Source organism: Mesocricetus auratus, unplaced genomic scaffold (assembly GCF_017639785.1).
Source record: "Mesocricetus auratus isolate SY011 unplaced genomic scaffold, BCM_Maur_2.0 Super-Scaffold_100010, whole genome shotgun sequence".
NCBI lineage: Eukaryota > Metazoa > Chordata > Mammalia > Rodentia > Cricetidae > Mesocricetus > Mesocricetus auratus.
The window spans coordinates 60,675,949-60,700,172 of record NW_024429194.1 but is presented as its reverse complement, the minus strand read 5'-3'; the positions used below and the strand labels follow the sequence as shown (position 1 = coordinate 60,700,172).

The window sequence follows — 24,224 nt, the reverse complement described above, 5'->3', positions numbered from 1 at the left end:
GTGTCTGTATGTGCCACACCTGTGTGTCTTTATTGCAAGTGCTAAGAGATCTCTCTCTCTCTCATAGAGAAGGAGCAGCCTTATATGCAGGATTACAGGACAGTGGAAAAACCCCAGGTGGAAGAGATTATGTTTCCCTCATGCTAGATGTTGATGTCAGTGGAGCATGGCGGAGGCCATAAGCCAGGACTAGAAAACAGGATTCACTTAGACTGGAAAACAGGATGGACTTGTTGACTGACCAGCAACTCACAGAGACCCCATGGGGGCTGGGGCCCAACATAAAGGCTCAACTATATTTTGATGTTAGCTTGTTGAGTTAATTGGCAGCTATAGAATCTGAAACCTGGAGGGAGCTAAGCTCTTGGCAGGAAGTGTCCATGATAGAATAATGACTCCCAAAGTCTTAACACTCAGACCCTGATTACTATGCTACTTACCTACTATTTATGACCTCCAATTTCTAAGAGGTCCTTTGATGGGGGGAGTCCTTCTGTGTATATGTTTGTCTTATTGGTTGATAAATAAAGCACTACTGGCCAATAGAGAAGCAATATAGGTGGGACTAGGAGTTGAGGAGGATTCTGGGAAACAGAGGCACAGCCAGTAACCATGTAGGATTCAAAAAGAATAAGATGTGTAGACCCTTTCTCCGGGAAGAGAAGACCACGTGGAAATACTCAGATTGGCAGTTATGGGTTAATAATTAAGTCAGAACTAGCCAACAGCTTTATAACTAATGTAGCTTCCTACATGTTCATTTGGGACTGATGCAGCTCTGAGACCAGGCTGATGAGAAGAATGCACATTACAGTCCTTATTAACTTCCTTTTCATCTCAGTGTGTCTACCATGGGGAACGTCTTTTCAGGTTGGACAGGGGAGCTGGAGTCACAGTTTTAGATTTTGACTTTACTTCTGAGCTTACAGAGTTTTATATTCTACAAATCCATGGGTATTACTTCTGTAAAAATGTAAATATCTCTGGAGGCATACTTCCAAAGACTGGAAGATTACTCAAATGTGTATTAACACTAGAAAATTCTACAATCCCTAAGCTTTCACCAGAATTTCTCCCATGTCCATGACTGTTCATCCGATCACTGAGACCTTAGATTACATCACAAGCTTTCTCAGTTTCTTCTCTACTGTCCTTTTCTGAAGTACTGGTGATTCCAATATTCTGTTTAAAACTCTGGAAATATGACTATATTTCAATTAAAATGATCAGTGGGTACTCGTGCAGATATTCACCTTCAGCTGTGTTTGGATTTAGTGAAATTTCTCCTGAAATTGTCATCAAACTCTATCTTCCAAGCAATCTTCATGCATGCTCTTCACTCTCTCCAAGCCTCCTTAGCATGATTTTGCTTCTCTTTTCCTATACACTGCCACACAGATTGTGTGGTCATGTGCCACATGCGTTTCTGAGATTCCCATCCTTTTTCTGGAGCAATAGTGATGATCCATCTCCTTGTCTAAGTACATCTTCCATTTCTGTCACTCCTGTCAACTCACCTGGCTTCAGGTGGGATCATTAATACCACCACCTTCTTAACGTGGCCTGCTCTAGCCAGTCAGTGAAAACAACAATCCAAGACCTCACATAACTTATCAAACAGAAAACTCTATTGTCCATTCCCTACTTTAAATGAATTCTTGTAGAATGTGTCCTTTATATAGTGCTTTAAATAAGGTGTGGCTTGAATTAATGTGGTGATACCTGGGGTCTTTATGGGATATTTTTATTTTCTTAAGTTCCTGTTTAATACACTTTGAAGCAGATGATCCTGGGAATTTAGAAACCCTGAAAATGTGTTGTAGGATCAGTATAGAAGCTAGGAGAGAAAAAGCAATACTGCTGGTTTATAGTAAGAACTAATAACTTTATGTCCTAAGGAGAGATATGGAAGTGAGGGAAGACAGGAGAGGACTAGGACAACAACATTCCCAAATATAAAGTGTGAGGGGCATAATGTGAGGTGTTAAAAAAGGAGAAAACTGCAGAAAAATAAATGAACAATCATTTTAGCTAAACAACTAATCCACCTCCCTCTACATTCAACCAACCCTTTGTTCTTTTTGTTCTGAGAACTCTACTTTCACCATGAGCCACTCTGGACAATCTATGCACAGTCTAATAGGAAAAGTCAAAAGTTCTTCTACTCCTCTTTAAAGAACTCATCCTCTAATCAGCTATGACAGTTTCCACAGAAGACCATACATACATTTGACCTTGCTTGACAAATTGTTATTTCTCCCATTTTATACTATTTTTGGCTACATTTTCAGAGAATATTAATATTCATTTCTGCATATCTTCAGTCCTGATCTGCACTGTATAATTTAATATTTTGGATGTTACATTGTTGATTATTAATTTATTTTACAAGGTTGATGTTTATTATGAAAACATGAAATTATTCAGGAATAAAATTCCTGCAATGGATATCAACTAATTGTTCTTGTACTTATAAATGCAAATTAACATGCTCTACCTCTAAGAATACAAAAATGTAAACTAAATTTGAACATTTATAACTAAGAAAGTAGTATCTCTTGTTCAATTGTTTCTTTTAAAAACCTCATGCAAAGTCAATTTCAAAACTTTCATTTTTATTCAAATAGTTTCTGAGGTATTTGGTATTTTTTAACAGGGTTGACAATTGTTTGTAAGTATACAAAAGCCCAGCATACCTTGCCTATCCATCTTCAACAGTGTCCACACTACTGTTGCTGTCCGCTTTGAGAATACATTTTTGTTGTTTTCTTTTGAGTGAGCATTTGGTGTATTACCTTGAACCACAAGAAACTATGGTTAACCACTTTTCACTTACAGAATGGCAAGTTATCTGACACACTTCAGGGTTGTGTTTGTGTGTTTTACATATGTGTGTCGTTCTCGGGAGAGTATTATGCCTGCATGGGACATCACACTGATTCCTGTCTTCATTGCAGGCTGGCAGTGTGACAGTGAAGTCTCCTTCCACTGACATCTTTGATATGGTTCCATTTTCCCCAATATCACAGCAGTCTCCAACGCCTACTCGCAATGGCACACAGCTCCCACCAGTACCTAGCAGATCTACTGAGATCAGTAAGCACTCTAAATATATTGGTATTCTTTTGCGTGTGTATTCAGTCTTTTACATTTTGTGAAAATAATGTAACAAGTCACCAGCTTTAATTATTGATATATAATGCTTTTATATGGGTTTCAAATTTGATTAATTCCATTTTAATTTATAATTGAGAAAAAATACTAAATATATCTGTATTTGCAAGTTGAACCTTATGTGAACGAAGTTTCTATTGGTATAAGGTATTGGTATAAGGCTACTTCAATCATAAAATTGTTCAACTGTGCATTTCTATTTATTTAATATCCTAACTACTAAAAATAACTCAGAATCATTGTATAGTCATTTGTAGTATGTTTACTAGCATAGCTTAGATATTCTTATTCCAAGCCATCCATGTATCATTAGTGGGAGACTATACAAAGAATGTACATCCTGATTTTTCTGTGTATAATATTATTTTAGGGGTTTATCTTTTATATATTAAATATTCAAAAACATTTTTTCTAGTGTATATTCTACATATCTGTAAACAACATGGAAATCTCTCTTTGGTACATGAGAAAGCATCCAGTAAGCATTCATTATCCAGGTCTATCTGATATCTCCTGCCCCAGACTCTGAAGGAGTTATTCCAGTGGCCAAAAATCATCCACTCAAGCCACATGAATACTGGAGAAATCAGTTTCATATTCTACCTTATTATGTATGCACTGAGACCTTACACGTACAGTTCTAAAGTGTTAGGGGAATTATGTAGTGAATGATAGGAATGTAGCCTTTTGTTTCTCATGTGAACGTTGGGAGTGCAGATTGTTCATGGCAATTATTAAATGTATTTTGAATGATGGTCTTTAAAGAAAATACTAATTGGAGACTATAAACATTAGCCTACAGAAATTTTTTTTCGTTCAAACCTCCATAGCACACAAAGCAAAAAACAGATTGTCTAGTTTACATTTCATTGCTGTGATAAACAGCTCCCCATGAGCAAAAGCAGCTTGGGGAGGAGAGGGGTTGTTTTACTTCATCAAGGGAAGTCAGGACAGGAGCTCAAAGCTGGGACTACAGCAGAGACCCCCATATGGAGGAACAGTGTTTCTTGGCTTCCTTGCTGGTCATCAGTCCTCCCTCTCTGTTACTGGCTTTCTTGAGTTCAGCTCAGTACTTAACCGAGGGAGTCTGCCTCTTCTTCCATCAGCCACTGAATACAGTTTCTGTTTCCCAGACTCTCTGGCCATGGGATTGTAGGCTGGCACTCCCCAGATCTATGTCTAAAATCCATATATGAGAGAGTACATGCCATGTTTCTCTTTTTGTGACTGGGTTACCTCACTCAGGATGGTTTCTTCTAGTGTCAATTTTTTAAAAATAAATGCTCTTATTTACATATCAATTCCCCCATCCTCTTACCCCTTCCATCCTCCCATGCTTCCCACTGACTACCCAACCCACTCCCCAGGCGCTCCTCAGGGGCAGTGATACCCAGAGGGTATCCTCAAAGTCCATCACATCATTTGGGGGAGGTTCCAGCCCCTTTTCCATATCTGGGCTGCAATAGTATCCCTCCATAGGGAATGTGCTCCCAAAGTCCATTTGTGACCTAGGAATAAACACTGGCTCCAAGGTTATAGGTTTCATAGACTGCCTTGGCCTCCTATCTGGTACCCACATTCAGAGGGCCTGGTTCAGTTCAATGCTGGTTCCCTGCTTTATGACTAGTGTCTGCATGCTCTCATTAGGTCAGGCCAACTGCTTCTGAGGGTATCTCCAGTACCATATTGGTTCATTTGCTCATCTTTCCTCCCTCTCCACAACTGGATTCCAGGGGTATGACTCAGTGTTCAGCTTTAGGTGCCTGTCTCTGTTTCCATCAGCTACTGGATTAAGGCTCTAGGAATGGTAACTAAGGTAGTCATCACTCTCATTATAGGGGAAGGGCATCAAAGGCACCCTCTCCACCATTGCCTAGATTCTTAGTCAGGGACATCCCTGTGGATTTCCTACCTTTTTCTCTGTGCCAGACCTCTCTCTAAACTTGTACTGGCTCCCTTTATCAAGGCATTTATTTTCTTGTCCTCCTCTATTCCTTCCATGTCTCAGTCCTCCTGTTCTCCTCCAACCTCCTTCTCCCCCTCTCCCCTTTCCATCTCCCTTCTCCCCATGCTCCCAATTAATCAGAGGTTATTGTCCTCCTCCCCTTCTTCTGGGGACCATGACTTTTTCTCTTGGAGTCCTCCTTGTTTCCTAGCTCCTCTGGCAGCATGGATTGTAGGCTGGTAATCCTTTGCTCTATGTCTAAAACCCATATAAGAGTGAGTACATAACATGCTTGTCTTTTTGTGACTGGTTTATTTCGCTCAGGATGGTTTATTCTAGTTCCATTCATTTGCCTGCAAATTTCAAGATTCCATTGTCCTTTTTTCCACTGAGTAGTACTCAATTGTGTAAATGTACCACATTTTCTCTATCCACTCTTCAGTTGAAGGGCATCAAGGTTGCTTCCAGATTCTGGCTATTACAAACAATGCTGCTTTTAATAGAGTTGAACATATGTCCTTGTTGTATGAATGTGCATTCTTTGGGTATATGCCCAATAGAAGAACTGCTGGATCTTGAGGTAGACTCATTCCCACTTTCCTGAGAAACCAAAATACTGATTTCCAAAGTGGTCTTACAACTTCGCCCTCTCACCAGCAATGGAGGAATGTTCCTCTTTCTCCACATCCTCTCCAACATAGATTGCCATTTGTGTTTTTTTTTTATTTTAGCCCTTCTGCTCATTGTAAGATGGTATCTCAGGGTTGTTTTGAGTTTCATTCCCCTGATGGCTAAGGATGTTGAGCAATCTTAAGTGTCTTTCAGCCATTTTAGATTCCCCTATTGAGAATTCTCTATTTAGTTCTGCACCCCACTTTTTAATTGGATTGTTTGGTGTTTTGGTGGCTTCTTGAGTTCATTGTATATTTTGGAAATCAGCTCTCTGTTAAATGTGAGGTTGGTGAAGATCTTTTCCCATTCTGTGAGCTGCCATTTTGTCTTGCTGACTGTGTCCTTTGCTTTACATAAGCTTCTCAGTTTCAGGAGGTCCCGTTGATTAATTGTCAGTCTGTGCTACTGGTGTTATGTTCATGAAGCAGTCTTCTATACCAATTCATTCACGGGTACCTCCCACTTTCTCTTCCAAGAGTATCAATGTGGCTGGATTTATGTTGAAGTCTTTGATTTATTTGGATTTAAGTTTTGTGCATGGTAATAGATGTGGATCTATCTGCATTTCTATACATATCAGCATCCAGTTATGTCAGCACCATTTGTTGAAGATGCTTTCTTTTTATCATTGTATAGCTTTAGCTTCTTTGTCAAAAATCAGGTGTTCATAGGTGTGTGGGTTAATACCAGGGTTTTCAATTAGATTCCATTGGTCTACCTGTCTATTTTTGTGCCAATACCAAGCTGTTATTAGGACTGTAGCTCTATACTAGAGCTTGAAGTAAGGGATGGTGATGCCTCTGGAAGTTCATTTATTGTACAGGATTGTTATGGCTATCCTGAGTTTTTTTCTTTTTCCATGAAAAGGTGAGTATTGTTCTTTCAAGGTCTGTGAAGAATTGTGTTGGAATTTTGATGAGGATTGCATTGAATTTGCAGGTTGCTTTTGGCAAGATTGCCATTTTGACTATGTTGACTCTACCTATCTAAGAGCATGGGAAATCTTTCCATTTTCTGGTATCTTCTTTAATTTCATTCTTTAAAGACTCAAAGAACTTATTGTACAGGTCCTTCACTTGTTTGGTTAGTATTACACCAACATAGTTTATATTCTTTGTGGCTATTATAAAGGGTGACATTTCTCTGATTTCTTTCTCAGCCCATTTTTCATTTGTATATAGTAGGACTACGGATTATTTTTTTTAGTTAATTTTGTATCCTGGAACTTTGCAGAAGGTATTTATCAGCTGTAGGAGTTCCTAGGTAGAGTTTTTCCCAGCTCTCTTATGTAAACTATCATATCATCTGCAAATAGTGAATGTTTGACTTTTTCCTTCTCAATTTGTATCCCTTTGATCTCCATTCCTCGTCTTATTGCTCTAGCTAGAACTTCACATACAGCATTGAAGAGATATGGAGACAGTGCACAGCCTTGTCTGTTCCGATTGTAGAGAATGCATTGAGTTTCTCTCCATTTAGCTTGATGTTAGCTGTTGGTTTGTTGTATATTGCTTTTATCATGTTTAAGTATATTCCTGTTATTCCTGATCTCTCTAATTCTTTTATCAAGAGGGGTGTTGACTTTTGTCAAAGGCTTTTTTAGCATCTAGTGAGATGATAATGTGGTTTTTCTTCTTCAGTTACTTTATATGGTGGGTTACATTGATGGATTTTCATTTGTGAAACCATCCCTGCATCCCTGGGATGAAGCCTACTTGATTATGGTTGATGAGTTTTCTGATGTGTTCCTGGATTCAATTTTCCAGTATTTTATTGAGTATTTTTCATCAATTTTCATGAGGGATATTGATCTATAGTTCTCTTTCTTAGTTGTGTCTTTGTGGGACTTGGGTACCAAGGTAATTGTAATGTCCGTTGTGCTTCTATTTTGTGTAACAGTTTGAGGAATACTGGTATTAGGTCCTCTTTGAATTTCTGGTAGAATTCTTCACTGAAACCCTCTGGCCCTGGGCTTTTTTTCTTGGGAGACTTTTGATGACTACTTCTATTTCATTAGGGGTTATAGGCCTATTTAAATTGCTTCTCTGTTCTTGATTTAATTTTGGTAAGTGATATCTATCCAAAAATTTGTCCATTTCCTTTAGTTTTTTGAATTTTGAGGAGTACAGGTTTTCAAAGTATGACCTGATGATTCTTTGGATTTCCTCAGTATCCATTGTTAGGTCCCCCTTTTCATTTCTGATTTTGTTAATTAGCATGATCTCTCTCTACCTTTTGGTTAGTTTGGATAAAGGTTTGTCTATCTTGTTGATTTTCTCCAAGAACCAACTCTTTGTTTCCTTGATTCATTGTAATGTTTTCCTGTTTCCTACTTTATTGATTTCAGCCCTCAATTTGATTATTTTCTGGTGTCTACTCCTCCAGGGTGAGTTTGCTTCTTTCTGTGTTTTCTTTATTGTTTCTATTTCAGCTTTCAAGCCTTGAACTGTTTAAGTTTTTTTCCTTCACTTGTTTGGTTGTTTTTTTCTTGGCTCTCTTTAGATTCTTTAAGAGATTTGTTTATTTCTTAAAATTTTTGGTTTGTCTTTTCTTCCATTTCACGTATTTTTTTGTTTGTTGTTTTTTCTATTTCTTTAAGGGATTTTCTCATTTTCTTTTTGAGGGTCTCTATCATCTTCATAAAATAAATTGTTAGGGTCAGTCTCTTCTGCTTTATCTGTTTTGGGCTTTTCAAGCCTTGCTAGTGTGGAGTCTCTAGTTTCTGGTGGTGTCATATTGATCTTTCTATCGCTGAGTGTGTTCTTATTCTGTTGTCTTCCCATCTCTTCTTTGAATGGGTGCAGGTGGGATCTCTCCATCTTGCTTGGTCTCCCGGTGATGTACGTGGGGCAAGACTACAGTGTCTGCAACTCTAGATGGTCTGGCTTCTCCTGGTATTCTCCACACTTGAGCAGAGCTCCGTGGGGGAGGGCGGCAAGAGTGGGGTGTGGCAGGACTCATATCCTTCATGTCTGGGCAGGTCCACTCAGCTCCAGAAGCAGGCCCAGGAAGATCGAAGGAGAGGGTGAAGTGCAGGAGTTGAGGCCTGAGCAGAGCCCACACTCACCTGAAGTGGAGCAAGAGTAGGGTGTGGCAGGACTCACGTTCTTCCTATCTCGGGAGGTTTTAATTGAAGAATTTTAAGAGGATTCTTAACTATCCATTTATTTTGACCATCTAGCAAATTTATGACATTGGAAAACTACAAGGTTGCCCACTAGTCTGTCTCTTCAGTGGCAAGAATTCAGCAGGTCTGCAGAATGCATTTTCTATCCCATTTCTCACTTCCTTTTGAATGTGTTTCTCACCTTTGTGTATAATCAGATTATATTATATACTCCCTAGTCATCTAATGTTGCAATAGAAACACCTTGAGTATTTTCTTATTTCTCTAATTCATTGCTTAGCAAACTGCATGACATACTATGCTCAATAAATATTTCTAGAGAAGAGAAAGAAATCCTGCTAAAGAATCACCTTTTAATTTTTTCACCCCTGCAGTAGACAATCCTGATGTCATTAAATACTTAACATATCTTTTTGTACAAATTAAATCTTATATTTATTATAAAAGTTAGGCTTATTTGAGATGCACAAAATACACCAGTGATCTCAGTGATGTTTTTAAATTTGCACTGAAGTAAACTATTCACTTACAGGAAGCAGAGTATTTTTTGTAACTTGTCAGAAGTCACAGAATATGGAGACTACATTAGAAAACCTGTTCACAGAAAGTCACAGCACACCTATGTGTATGCTCTTACATCTTCCATCTGAAACATGATCTGTACTCCCTGGCACATATCTGAAAACTGTAAGAATTCTGTATCCCAGGTTAAGAAAGTCTATGTGAAGAAAATTTCTACTCTGATCAGCAATTATGACCCATTCATTCATTCATTTCTTTAGATCATGCATCTACAATATGAAGAAGGTGCTGCTCCACATGCTGGGGTTTTAGTGGTTTCCACAACACCCCAATGAAAGGCATTTCCCTCCACTAAAATGTGGTTTAATGCACAAGCAGCAATAGCAATGCCTGAGTGCCATTTACCTTAGCAGACAACTCTGTGCATACCACATCCCTGCCCCATAGTTTTGGTCACAATATGAGTATTGAGACACTGCTTTCACTTTAAAAGTATCTATCTAGATGATAGATTTTATGTTCCTTGTTTATATAATACCAGTAGCACAAATTCCAAGCATATCACCATTATTGGGTTATTTAATGTGAACAATTAGAAAGAATTAGAACCCAACAAATAACACCCTAATAAGAGCAATTGAGTGACTTTAGATACTATAATAGAGAATGAGTAACATAAAATCATTTTCTATGTAGTACTGAATTTTTAAAAAAAGGTTCTTGAGAAGTGTAGGAATGTATATGTGTAAGTGCATGCCCCTTGTATATTTTTTTTTCTAATTTAAGATTGCCTTTTAATTTATTCTGAGGAAGGACATTTCTTAATTTGTATCAATTACCAGCATTATTTTAACTTTGATACTTTTGTCATTTTGGGATTATAATTTAATTGCAACATTTTTCCATCTATTTCTCTTCTCCAAACCTTTCCACATATCCCTCCCCATTCTCCTTCAAATTCATGGCCTCTTTCCACCAATTGTCATTGCACACACGTATGTATACTATGTGCATTAATATTTCTAAATATAACCTGCTGCCTAGAATGGTACATGCATACATGTTTCCAGGGCAGACTTTTGTAACTGAGCAATCAGTTGGTGCACTCTTCTCTGGGGAATACCAGTTCTCCTGCTTCCAGATTTGCTGGGTTGCCTATAGTTTCTTGGTTTTTATGGCGTGTTGGCGTGTGTGTGTGTGTGTGTGTGTGTGTGTGTGTGTGTGTGTGCGCGCGCGCGCACACACGCGCGTGTCTATCTGTATGTCTGACTGTGTGTCTGTGTGTGTAGGTGTGTGGGTGTGGGTGTGGGTATGTCTCTGTGTGTGCATGTATAGAGGGTTGAGGCCTTGTGGGCTTTTCTCCATCCAGTTTGTTATGTTCATTGATGTCATCCTTGTTCAGCTCACCTTTGGACAGTCATGTTGCCATTACAAGGAGTAAAGTCCCTTATGCTCTGGCTCTTACAATGTGTCTGTCTCCTCTTCTGCAATGTTCCCTGAGCCCTGGATGTGAGCATTTTACAGATGTATACACTGGGACTGGGTTCCACAATTCAGTATTTTGATTGGTTGTGGTTTTCTGAAGTGGTCTCTGTCTGTTGCAAAGAGACGTTTTGAAACTTAGCAAACTACTCAGCTAGTGACTCCACGGTTGTTGGAGGAGAATCTACAACTGTGGGTTAATTTACCAAATCAGCGTAAGTCCTAACAAAAATCTTTAAACATCTGTCCTTATACCTATAGATAAGTATAGCTTTTACCCCTCATCAAAGAAATTTCGAAACTTCTTTTCCGACAAAAGCAGTGCATACTTTCAAGTGTTTCCAGGGTGTATGTAGGCAGCCATTTCAAGTATCTTATAGTGGCTGAGTGTTTTGTTTTGTTTTTTTCTATTATAGTATAATTGCATAAGTTTCTCTAGTTCTTTCCTTCCTCCTAAGCCCTCTATGTAACCCTCTGATATCTTTCAAATTTTTGTCATTTTTAAATTGAATTACATGTGTATATATGTACATGCATACACATGTGTGTTCCTAAGCATAAATACAACCTCCCCAGTCTATATAATCTTACATATATGTTTTCAGGACTTACCATTCGGTACTAGATAAGCAATTGGTGTGCTAATCCCTCAGGAAGACTATTTCTTCCACTCAGCCTTCCTTAGTTGCCTGTTGTTCTTTATCCAGTTTGTCTTGTTTCATTTTGGGTTTTGTTTGTTTGTTTGTTTGTTTCTGTTTTGTGTAAGCACCCGCTTTACTTATAGGGCCAAGTTCACCTGATATGGCCTTAAGGAATGAAATCAGGTCAGATTGGAGGGGCTACAGCAGAGGCTGTAACAATTTTATTGGGAACAAATAGACTTTTTATACCTTTATCAGAAACAGGATAAAATGGCAATTACCATGATCAATACAGTTGTCCTGCCAGGATACAGTGAAGTTTGCAATCCATACGGGGTACACAAGATTAATGTCTAAAACCAATTGTCCTGTCAAGCTTCCATGCTTCTGTGACTACTAAGGGAACATACAGAGAAACACAAAGCAGCCCAAATGCTTCACTGCTTGAAGTGTATTGGTCACTAAGGTCCTGGAAGGTACATTGTGTCCCAGGAACTATGAACTCCAACCTGAAAAACCTGTGATGCATGCCTCTCCAGACAGCCAAGCTAAGTCAACTCCATGGTCCTTTGTAGTTTTGTTTTGTTTTTCCAGGACAGAGTCTCACTGTGTAGCTCTGACTGTCTTATAACTTGCTATCTAGACTAGGTTTGCCTCCAACTAACAGATACAAACCTGTCTGCTTCTGCCTCCCAAGTGCTGGGGTTAAAGATATGAACCACAATGTCCAGCTGTTTTTTTATTTACTTTTTTGAGAATTTCATACATGAGTTCAGTATTTACAACATTTACACCTAACCTTCCCCTCACTCTAATGCCTAACTGCCCTCCCTACTCCTTTCAAATTCATGGCCTTCCCCTTAATTATTGTTACACATATATGTATATAGAAACACAGCCAGTTGTATATATTTAATATTACTTGTATATATGTGTTCAGAACTGACCTTGGCATTGGATAACCTATCAAGAAGCTGTTTTGATTTGTATCCATATCATATTTAAAATAAAAATCTATTTCTTACATTTGAGAACTCCTGTTAAAAACTTATTTCATTGCTGCCTATGAAAGTTCTATCATATCATGCTGTTTAAGACAAAACGGCTTAAAATTTTTTCTTGGTTAAGGTGAAATACAAGTTTATAAACTACAAGTAAACTGCTAACTTGCAAATTCTACACACTGTTTTGCCATTGTGTTGTGAGGCAGCAACAAGTGGAATTAGAGAAATCCCGTAATGTTAGTAAATTCTACAGTAAAATATCAATGTTGTCATAGGTCAATTATTAAATATTGGTAATGTTGTTATGAAGAAGTTTCACTAAAGACACAGAAATATTTCTAGAAAGCAACTCATCATGGCCACAGACATTTTGCCATCGTGGTTTTGTTGAGATAGTGTCTTACTATGTTGCCAAAGCTGGCCTTGAACTCTTTAGAAACACAACCCCTCAAGTGACAATATTATGAATATAAACCATTATTCATGACTAAATAGTCTCTAAAATTAGTTTTATTGATTATTTGAAAATTTTGTGCAATGTATTTTGATATTTATACCCTACTCCTTTCCATAACTTTTCCCAGATCCAACCCTGATTCATACCCCCCTTTTTTATATAACTCACCAAGATCATCCTAGTCAACATTCCAGCATGGAGTGGGAAGGGGTTCATGAGCTCCTGACCTCTAACTGAGGAACTTTTACAGCTATTGTTGCCTTCCAGGTGTATGAAAGTCAGGATTCATTTAGGAAGGGTGGGTCTTTCACAGGAGCTTGGGAATGTCATCCCAGCTACTGAGTTTATGAGAACAGAGGGCTCTGTCATATCTGCTTGACACTGCTTTGCTCCTATTCTCCCTGACCTTTGGCTCCTACATTTTTCTGTCTCCTCTTGCAAAATGGTTCCTAAATTTGAAGGATGAATGATCTAGATGTCCCATTTGTTGCTGAGCACTCCACTGAAAGTTACTTTCTTCATTTTTGTTGGTGGTGAGTTTCCACATTAACCCCCATGTATTGTGCAAAGAAACTTTGATGAGGTCCGAGAGGGCACTAACCCACAGACATATAGACCTGAGCTTAGAAGGCAGTGGAGTAGGATAATTATGAAATGAGAGACTATGGACACCCCAATGGAGGGCCTCACCCTCCATGGGGGATTGAGGGGATAACGGGGGGGGGAGGTCACGGGAGGAGGGGAGGGAATGAGAGAGGGACCTGGAACTGACTTGTGAAGCAACCTCGTTTCTTATCTAAATTTAAACTGGAAAATAAAATATAAAAAAAAGATAAAAAAGTAATGGTAGATCCAACTTGGGGCCTGTGACCTCTTGAACCATGAGTTCTTGGCAAGATTTATAGCACCAGGTATATATTTCCTCCTGTGGGCCAGACCTTAAATTCAATCTGAAAGTGGTTGGTTACCACATTAACCTATGCTCCACTACTGAATCTATGGCCCTATCTTACCACATCAGTTGTTATCATACTCACAGATTTCACAACTGGGTAAGACTTTTCATATTGTTTTTTTCCTCCCAGTTGCCAAGCCTAAATAGTACCCATGGTACTGTGAAATCTGGCCTGTGGAGAGATTTTTCTGGTTACTGCCAACTTGATTTCTCCATATCCTGTGACCCATAAAGTTCTGATTGACTACCATGAATTGTAGCAAGACTTTTTTTGTTTATGGGGATTACTGGACACCCCAGATAAACTACTAAAGTAGATACCCGCATTTGATATTGGGTTTTCTATTTGTCAATCGATGGTTTCTTGGAGGAACATTATCCTATGTGTTGCATAACTTTAATCAAACTCTTTTATATGAAAAAACAAACACACACATGAAGCTTGTTAAAAAGTAGGTTTCTGCATGATTTCCATGCATCAATAGTGTTAGTTATACCTTCTGCAACCCTCTGCCTACTCTTCCACCCCCTCCCTACCTAAACCTCCCTCTGCATTTTCCCCTTCGTATCATCTTTGCTCTACTATTCTCCTCCCTTATATTATAACTTTCTTTACCAATAATCCCATCCTAGTTTCCTAAATACTCCATTAAACAGGCAATTATCGATATTTGACACTAATATTCACATATGAATGAGAACACTCGTCTAGGGCAATATCATTCTGAATATGAATGATCCCATGTTTTTTATTTATTTAAATTAGAAACAAGCTTGATTCACATGTCAATCCCAGCTCCCGCTACCTTCCCTCCTCCCCCAGCCCCTTGAGCTCCCCCAATACTCACTCTGTTCCGCAGGGAGGATGAGGCCCTCCAAGGGAATCTCCAGAGTATGTCATTTCATTCAGGACAGGGTCTATGCCCTCCCTCATGTGTCCAGGCTGAGAGAGCATCCCTCAATGTGGGATGGACACCCAAAGTCTATTTGTATGCCAGGGATAAATACTGATCTACTACCTAAAGTCCCATAGATTGTCTAGGCCACCTCACTGACATCCACATTCAGGGTGTCTGGAACAGTACTATTCTGTCCTCTCAGCCATTAGTCTGGGGTCCAAGAGCTCCCCCTTGTTCAGGTCAGTTGTCTCTGTGGGTTTCACTAGCCTGGTCTTGACCCCTTTGCTCATCACTCCTCCCTCTCTGTCACTGGGTTACTGTGTTTAGCTGTGGGTGTCTGTCTCTGCTTCTATCAGTTACTGGCTGAAGGTTCTAGGATGGCATATAAGGTAATCTTCAAACTCATTATCAGGGAGGTACATTTAAGGTAGTGTCTTCACTATTGCTTAGTTTGCCAGTTGGTGTCATCCTTGTTGATCTCTGGAAATCTAACTCTGCCAGATGTCTCCTCAAACCTGTAATGACACCCTCTATTATGGTATCCCATCTTGCCAGAGAATATTTAATATAAAATATATTTTTCCTTACTTAGCTCAAGAATGTCCAACATAAACTATAAGAATAAGTAGCTCATTCAATCATGTAAATACTTATGTTTATATAATAATTAAATTAATGCTTTAAAATTATCATCCTGGTTTTATATCTCAACTAATGTTTGACTATCTCACCAAGTGTTTTTTTCTTATAGAACGGGACCTTTTTGGAGCTGAACCTTTCGACCCATTTAACTGTGGAGCAGGGGACTTCCCTCCAGATATTCAATCCAAATTAGATGAAATGCAGGTGATTATTTTCATAGATTGGACCACTCATTCATTATTTCTTCATAATCTAGAACAAAGAAAATGTTTACAACCAAAACTCTATCTCTTGTTGTTTCTATAAAGGTTTATTTAAAGCAGTTAGACTAAAAATAATCATACTCTCTCCTAAAAATTATTACACATGCTGAGGATTGTCTATCTTTCTTTGAATGATTCAGTATACAATGGAAAGTAGATGCTTATTTTTTAATACAAAATTAAAGGATTCTGATTCTTTTAATCTAGAACTTAAAAGGCCATTGCTATGAAATTGTAAGATTTTTGTCTCAATGTTAATAGTTCTGAATTTCCAAACTGTAAAGGGGTTGAATGAGGGGAAGTCTTTGAAAAGAAGCATTGTAACTGTGGCTCATGAGTCCTGGACTACAGGGAAAGCACACACCACAGACAGCTTCTTTAGGGATGTGGTCAGTTGATTCTCTCCTCCTTTCTCTCTAAGTTTTTCTGAAAGTTGAAATAAATTGGTTTTTAAAGCTCCATAACTTTGGGCGGTAATGGCAAAACAGTCCTATTTAGATCAGAACGAGGATTTCTCTTTATATTTGCCCTTCACATTTGGATAAAATAGTAATGTCCTATTGTACATCACAAACTTCATAGTTGTTGGGATCCTGAAAGCACCAGTTGCTTGGAGCTGAGATGAGATGGTTGAGACACTAATGTGGGTGCTGGCATTGTTTCTGTTTGTCTTCCTGACTTGCCCACCCTCTCCTTGAGCTTCACTGCCCTAGCACACCCACCCCCAAATCAGAGGACAAACTGTGCTCTAAAGTTGGCAAACACATGCCTTTCCCTCAGACGATAATATAAATATCCTTCAATTTGGATAAACGACACGCTGCCTGCCTTCCTTTCTGATTATTATGTATGCATCTTTTTTGTTCTAGATTTAGTAATATGCCTGAATTTAAAAGGTTGAATTATTAAAACATGCTTTGATGTTTTCAAAGACTGTATTAAAATTTCCAAAACATAATCATTTATAATTCCCTTTTCCACAAAAAATATTCAGAGCCTTAAAATTTACTAAAATCACATCTTTTTAAAAAATTGAAAAAATTAGTAGTGACTGAACCATATAAATATATAGTTATATATTATATTTCCTAATTACATGCTTTTGTAGACTTAGGAAATACCATAACACTAACAAAGTTCACATTGATAAGTTTAATGAGTTAAGATGTATAGCATTTTGGGGTTAAAACAAAGATCACTCTATGGAACCTCTATTTATCTCAAAATGCATCGTGTCTGATGACAGTGATTTCTCACCTTTGTATATCAATTACTTTGAAAATTGCACTTAAATGTGACTAGCTAATGAGACATAATGCTGTGTCCTCTCTGAAATTAATTCCTTTCCTTTGTTGTCACCTGTGTTAATTTGAATGAACCTCTGTGACAATGCCTACAGAACATGAGCATGGGAGCTGGAAGAAGGAGCTGTTTTCAGGGTGATGCAGATCATGAAGACTTTCCTGGAAGTCTTTGTTTTTAATGCCAAACTCAAAACCTGAGGGTTAAAAGATTAAACCCTCAGACTTTTGTAGCAACCTAGTTTTAGAAAATACAGGAGTGATTTAGCAATGTGGTGATCAGGTAATATTAAACTGGGATGTGATGCTTTGGGTTTTGATATTTCTAATATTTTCTTAATTTTTTTATTCTCCTGCTTTCATATGGGTAGCGCCAGAGATGGTTGGTATCTCATTTGCATCTTTTAAAGCAATAGCAAACTTTTCTTAAATAAGATTTTTCTATTTGTATGTTTTGCTTAATAGCTATTCAAACAAGTTTCAGATGGATGTGAATGATTAGTGTGAGATTAGTGTTTAAAGAGATTTCATAACTCAGATCTTCAGATTAATTTTTCAAAGATTGTCAATATTTCATTGCTCACTTCATTATGTGTCTCTGTTAGTTCAAGACTTACTTGCAAGGCCACTTAACTACAGTTAGTAAAATGTTTTCTCCATTTAGAGTCTATAATGAATTTGTTATTAATCTTGCTAAACTAATTAATATACATATATCATATAGCTGCTGTATCTTTACATACTATATAAAATGCCAAGATAGTGTATTAAGCTGTGAACACTCTATGATGCTAGCTAAATAATTTTTTTCATTATTAAAGAGTATTAAAACTAAATTATTCCTAAGAGTTACAATACTAACTTTGAAATTCTAGGAATATCTTGTGCGTGTATGAGTTAAAGCAGAAATGTTAAGCCATATTTCATTTCAAGTAATTGGGCAATTTAATATATATTTGAAATCAACCATGTGGTTATTTGATCTGACACAATTTAAACAGCAAGGCAAAGGAATAGGATAATATCGATAGTCATGAACATATTCTATGAACTATAATAATGAAACATAGAATCGAGGGGATAATTCAGTTGGCAAAGTGCTAGCCATGCCAATGTGAGCACTCTCAACACTAGGGAAGCAAAGGCAGGCTTTTCCATAGGCTTATTGGCCAGTGTAGCCTAATTAGGAACTTGTAAGCCAGTGAAAAATCCTGTTTCACAGGGCATGGGAGACATTGTGGGAAAATGATACCTAAGTTTGATCTCTGGCCTCCATATATATGCACATGCATGTGTGTATACACCTACATTTGCACACACACATACAGCTGTGCACACAAGTGTGCAAACACACACATACATGAACACATACACACATGTACATAAAACAATGCAATATCTTTTAAAACAATGTCAAGTGTATAAACAAAGGTGTTATTCACAACTATCAAGTCATCTGTTTAAAAACTGGGTGGAGGGGCTATGTATGAATGAAATATAAATAGTACCTCCAGGCAAGTGTCTCAAAGAGGTTGGTGGCATTCCTAGGGAATGATGTCCAAATTGGTCTCTAGCTTCCATATTCATCCATGTACATGTGCACACAAACCTGTGCATACACATGCCCCTGCATGTATGTTTGTAATTGCAGGAACAGACAAACGGTTAGGAGACTAACCACTCACCACATCAATAACAAGCCCAGGTTCACAGAAAAAAATCACAGTTGGCTAACCCACTTGTGAATGTGCTCTGTGTAATCAAGGCAAACATACTAATAATTTAAAAAACCTGCAGGTGTCATTTTTGCTTAACAGGAAATTTAATTTTTTAGATAAACAATATTGAGTAAAAATATTGAGAAACAAGCAGTCTAAATCCTTAGTAGATCAAGCTTAATTTATAGCTTAGTATCTTTGGGGGGAGTAATTTGATATAATATATATACTTACATTGTCTATATTACATAAAACAGGAACATATAATTACAAATATGTTAAATTTTATGCATAAAATTATGCTGTTGGCCTTATTCATGCTTGTAAGGAAAACACTTCAGCAAAATGTTTCATATGAAAATATGATTAATGCTTTAGCTGAATTGGAGGTCAGCTTTGTCTATAAAAGTAAACTTCCAGGTCTTCACAGAGAAACCTTTGTCTTAAAAAAAAAACAAACAACAACAACAAAAACAACCAATGGGGAAAAAAAGGAAAGACAGACAGACCTTGATATGGAGGACATGACTCCTTTGTTATCAGCTTGGAAAATTTCAAGCCTAAGTTCAAACCTAAGTTCAAATACATAAAACTTTCTTGACAATTATTCATTTAACATTTAATAACTAAAATAACTAAAGCATGCAAGGAGATAAGGAGTCAAAGTTGAATGTGTGTCTGTATGTGATAGTTTCATCAACAATTACAAAAAAAGGCCATAAATATGAAATAGAGCTAAGAGGAGACATATGAGAGGTTTTAAAGGGAAAAAAAAGGGAAGGAGGAAATGATGTAATTGTAATTTCAAAAATAAAAAGAAATAATGAAAATAATTTGAAAAGAAAAGCCACAGCAGAACTGATGGACAGCTTTCAGATGCTGCAGTGGCCCCTGGTACTGCATTTTGTTTGGCATATAGCACTGCCCTTCCAAAAATATTTGACCAAGGGTATGGACTGAGGTAGCCAAAAGAAAATATGAGTATGATGACTTTATCAGGCTGCTTTGAACCCAGTAGAGAGGCTGGACAAACAACTCAGCAGTGAAGTGCATGAATTGCTCTTGCAGGGGACCTGAGTTCAATTTCCAGCACCCATGGGGAATGCCTCACAATTAACACACACACACACACACACACACACACACACACACACACAACTTTTAAAAAAACTAGTAAACAAGTGAGAGTAAAAATTGAATGTTTAAAATGTCTGCTACAAAAGAAATGGATAAATTGTAACTGTTCAATGCCTTAGATTTGCATTTTCTTCTGTTTCTTATACACATTGAACTTAAATACTTAAGACAGCAAAATGTCACTAAATATAACATCTGTGTAAAAATTTTATAAACCTAAATCTGCATTTATTGAAAACAAAGAATTTAATTTGTCTTTATAGTCTCTCTTACTTAGTAATATGTTTTTTCCCATTAGTGTTTATATTTTAACAATTTTATTCTGCTTTACAGGAGGGGTTCAAAATGGGACTAACTCTTGAAGGCACGGTATTTTGTCTCGACCCGTTAGACAGCAGGTGCTGACGTCAAGAATGAGTAATCCTGACTTATGCTTAATTTGTTTATATACATATACATCATTCATTAGTTTACAACAGTTATTATACTTGTGCCAATATATTTTTGAATATCTAAATGTTTTTAAATCAGTTAAAGTAAAAATCTCCTTACTTTCACTGTTGATTTATCTGTTATTTTAAGCAGAACTTAGTGTAATGTATATTGGACTTTTATGTTCTCTTCTGTGTTATGGGTGAATTTTATTGAAAGACAAGTTTTCTAAATATTTGCCTTGTCTGTGTTCTAAATAATTATCAATTGACATTTATGCTCATTCTCCAGGGCATTAGTTCATTATCTTTGTCCCAAAGCCATACCTTGATGTCTTTCAAATTTCTGAAAATAGAGACCAATGTCAAACTACACATATTCCATTTTGATACCAATAAACAGCCTACCAGTCATTGGATGGATGTCATTTTGTATACAAAATGTTCATCTCATTGTGAAAATCTAAAATTTAGCTATTATGCTACCAGCTTACTAAATTCTACCTGGTAAAAATAAGAATATAAGTCCAATAGTAATTATATAAAACATATTTAGAATATTAATAAATATGAAATAATAGCATCAGTCTTTTAAATTATATTCTAAAAATGTTTAATTTGTCTGAAAAGTAACAGTTGTGGGGAAAATGACTTCCCTGAAAAACTCAAAATTTTATTTCTAATGTGTTGTAATATACTAATATAACATTGGGCCAACATCTGCTCTCGTACTTTAAGAAATGGAAATTATGCTTTCTGTAAATGTAATGCCTACTGTCTATTTTACCATTATTCCTCAGATATTCTGTGATGTAGTATTTCTCTTACCAACCGTATGTCTCAATGCCACATTAGTTTTGATACTTTAAAATTTCTGAGAGGTGTTCTATTTAAATTTAAGAATATTTAACAATTTTAATTTTCATTTGTTCTGTTAAAGTCAGAATCTACTTTTCACAAAATTTCTCTTCAGTTTCACCTTGAACATGAGCAATAAAAATCTCTAGTACTCATTCTGATATGCTGATGAACCCTGACCTTTGAAAACATATGCTTCCAATATATTTGCCCATGGTGTAGAATACTAACAGTCATAGTGCAGAAAAAAAAGGTATGGTCACATTTGTAATGTGATTTATCACAATATAAGAAAATAAAGTAATAAAAGTCTGGGCTTAGTTGTGGGAAATTTATCAACACTAAATAGATTTTTACTCATGGAGTTTTATGCAGGTGTTAAGAGTACTTTTCATTAGGAACAGAAATCAAATGTGCTTATTATATTTGTACCATCATGCTGTCTGGTATAGATGAGCCTTTCTGTTTATGTTCTGTTATACCTGCTAAGTTAAACCCTAATTAGTGGGTAGAATGTGTTTCATCAGGAAGTCTTTACTGTTCTATTTGTCAGATAGTATTTTGGAATTTGTATAATGAGGATGTTTAGAAGCCATCTAATTGGCTTTTTTTTAACAGATAGAGTTTGTATTTTTATTGTACTTTAAAAAGCTTTATGTACTGGGTATATATTTAGCAAACATTTATTATCAATTGTAACATGATAGAACACTAAATTGATATTTGCACATTTGAGATATATTACTTACCAAGTTTTAATGATGATTGGTTCTGCTACTGGCATGATCAAATAGTACATAATTGGACATTAATATGAACATTTACTTCTCCAGTGAATTTTTATGAAGACATGATTGGAAATTGTATTTCTATGTAAACTCAATGATATGTTTGATTTTACTGAGAATAAAAGATTTTAAATAAATTAAACTATGATATATTCATTTTATTATCTATGAATACATCCTAAAGCTACATATTTAAGTTTTGTATTCATAAGTTGGAGCTGGAGAGAGAGAGAGAGTTTAGCTTTAGACCTATTTTTCTCATCCCACACATGTTTCAGTTTTATAAATAAATATCACTCAGTTATACAAATATGGACTTGTTGCTGGTGATGGCAAAGGTAATGATTTCGTTTCTGTTGCCAGAAGCATCTGATGCAATAATTAACTGTATTATGTAAATATCACTATTCAAAGCTGAATGTTCCTTTAAAGTGTCTTCTCAGTGGACTTGATAACAGGACTGTTGAACTGTACTGTCAGGAAGAATTTTGATCCTCTTTCAACATGATGCTAAATATTTGAAGACACATGGGTCTCATATATACTGCCTTTGCATACTGAATTATGTACCAATTCACTCAACAAAATGTATTTATCATCACTCTATCTTACCTACATATGCAATGTAGGTGGGGAAATTTTCAGGAAATTTGCTAATGTAGTATTAATTTGGAAGAATTCTTCATTTCAAATAAAAGTAAAAGAAATATATGGGTTAATGAATGAAAAACAATGTATATGTCAAAAAATCACGTGAGCCAATCACTTAACTCGGAGTATGTACATTTGAGTATGTTAAGCATGAGTATCTTTCACTGGGTACTGGTATCAGATATCTTATGAGAGGCTTAACAGGATGAAAAATAAAGATTGCTTTCATTTATATTTAGTTCTTGCAAATTATACTTGATCTTTATTTTAAAGATGAAAAGTTGGATGGGCCTGAAAATGGCTCTTGAGTAAAGGTGTCTGCCACCTACCTTAATGACCTGAGTTAGATATCTCAGTGGAAGTGGGAACTGACTCTTCTATGCTATGCTCTGACACATGCTGTGTACATGTGTGCCTACCCCTAGCACACAGACGGATACAAACAAAAAATATAAAATTAATTGTTGAATTATGAAAAAGCTTTGATCATGTAATTCATGCTAAGGTAGATATTTTGACAGTTTTTATTTCTAACTGCTGCTATGTTTTACTTTTTGTTATTTCCATAACTGAAAAATTGGCTGTTAATAGTTTTCTGTGCTAGTATTTCCATCTATAATTCCAACTTCAATATTTACAAATGATTTTGGATTTCAGCCTCTGTTAAATTGCTTGTAGGGTCTTGGACTGAATTTTACATTTTGACAACTAAATCTGAGATTCCACCTAAGCTACACCCTAAGCAAACAGCTAAGGAACTACTGATGTGATCATGGGTGTCTCTGTTCACCTCCCCTCTCATGTGTTCTGTGAGACATGTCTTCTTCCTGGATAACTCAAGACAAATCTCTGAAGCATTTGCTCTTGAGTCCCCATAAAATGTGCTGAACAGGATACAAAACATAATTCTTAATCATGAACAATTTTTTGATATTATGGTGTTACATAGTCACCATCATACCTTGGTTCTGAAATTCTATCTACGAAATCACTTTAAATTCATCCAAAGTGAAATCTTCTACTTAGGCAAAGACACTAATTCCTAAATTCCTTGGGTATTACTTTAACTGTAGGCTGTTGCCTTTCTTTTTCTACGTTATTTTTAACATTGATTTTTATTTATATTTCTTTTATTTTTGAGATTATACTATGATTTTTATTATTCCCGACTTCCCTTACCTCTTTCCAAACCCTTCCATATACTCTGCTATCTTTCAAATTCATGGCCTCATATTTTCATTAATTGTTACACACATGTATGTATATACATATACTCCTAAGTACACCCTGCTCTGTCTGTATAATGTTGTGTGCATGTTTTAAGGGATGGCCATTTGGTATTGGATGAACAATTGATTTGTTCTTCCCTGGGGAAGACTATTTCTGCTGCTCTCAGGATTCTTTAGTTGCCAGTAGTTCTTCGAGTAAGCAACACTTTTCAGATAACAGTTAATAATTATATAGATGATCCACTAAATATGAATGGAGGAAGGAAGGTTGCCTTGCCATTTCTGTAACTTCTTTGCTGCTGAGCACAGTAGTTCATCCATTATGATT

At 36.6% G+C, this 24,224-nt stretch overlaps 1 protein-coding gene across 6 annotated transcripts in view; it reads left to right on the top strand.

Moving 5' to 3' along the window:
- The window catches only part of Gulp1 (GULP PTB domain containing engulfment adaptor 1), a 245,834-nt gene extending 223,676 nt beyond the window's left edge, over nt 1-22,158 (top strand). For 4 of the 6 annotated variants that reach the window (XM_005084476.4, XM_040753681.1, XM_040753683.1 and 1 more), the window contains 3 exons: nt 2,958-3,096; nt 15,630-15,724; nt 20,273-22,158. In XM_005084476.4, the coding sequence (XP_005084533.1) occupies nt 2,958-3,096; nt 15,630-15,724; nt 20,273-20,344 (306 nt within the window). In that variant the 3' untranslated portion in view covers nt 20,345-22,158. Of the gene's footprint in view, nt 1-2,957; nt 3,097-15,629; nt 15,725-17,455; nt 17,467-20,272 lie in introns of all 6 variants that reach the window. The other 2 variants (XM_040753685.1, XM_040753684.1) reach the window with 1 other exon arrangement.
- The last annotated feature ends 2,066 nt before the right edge of the window (nt 22,159-24,224 follow it).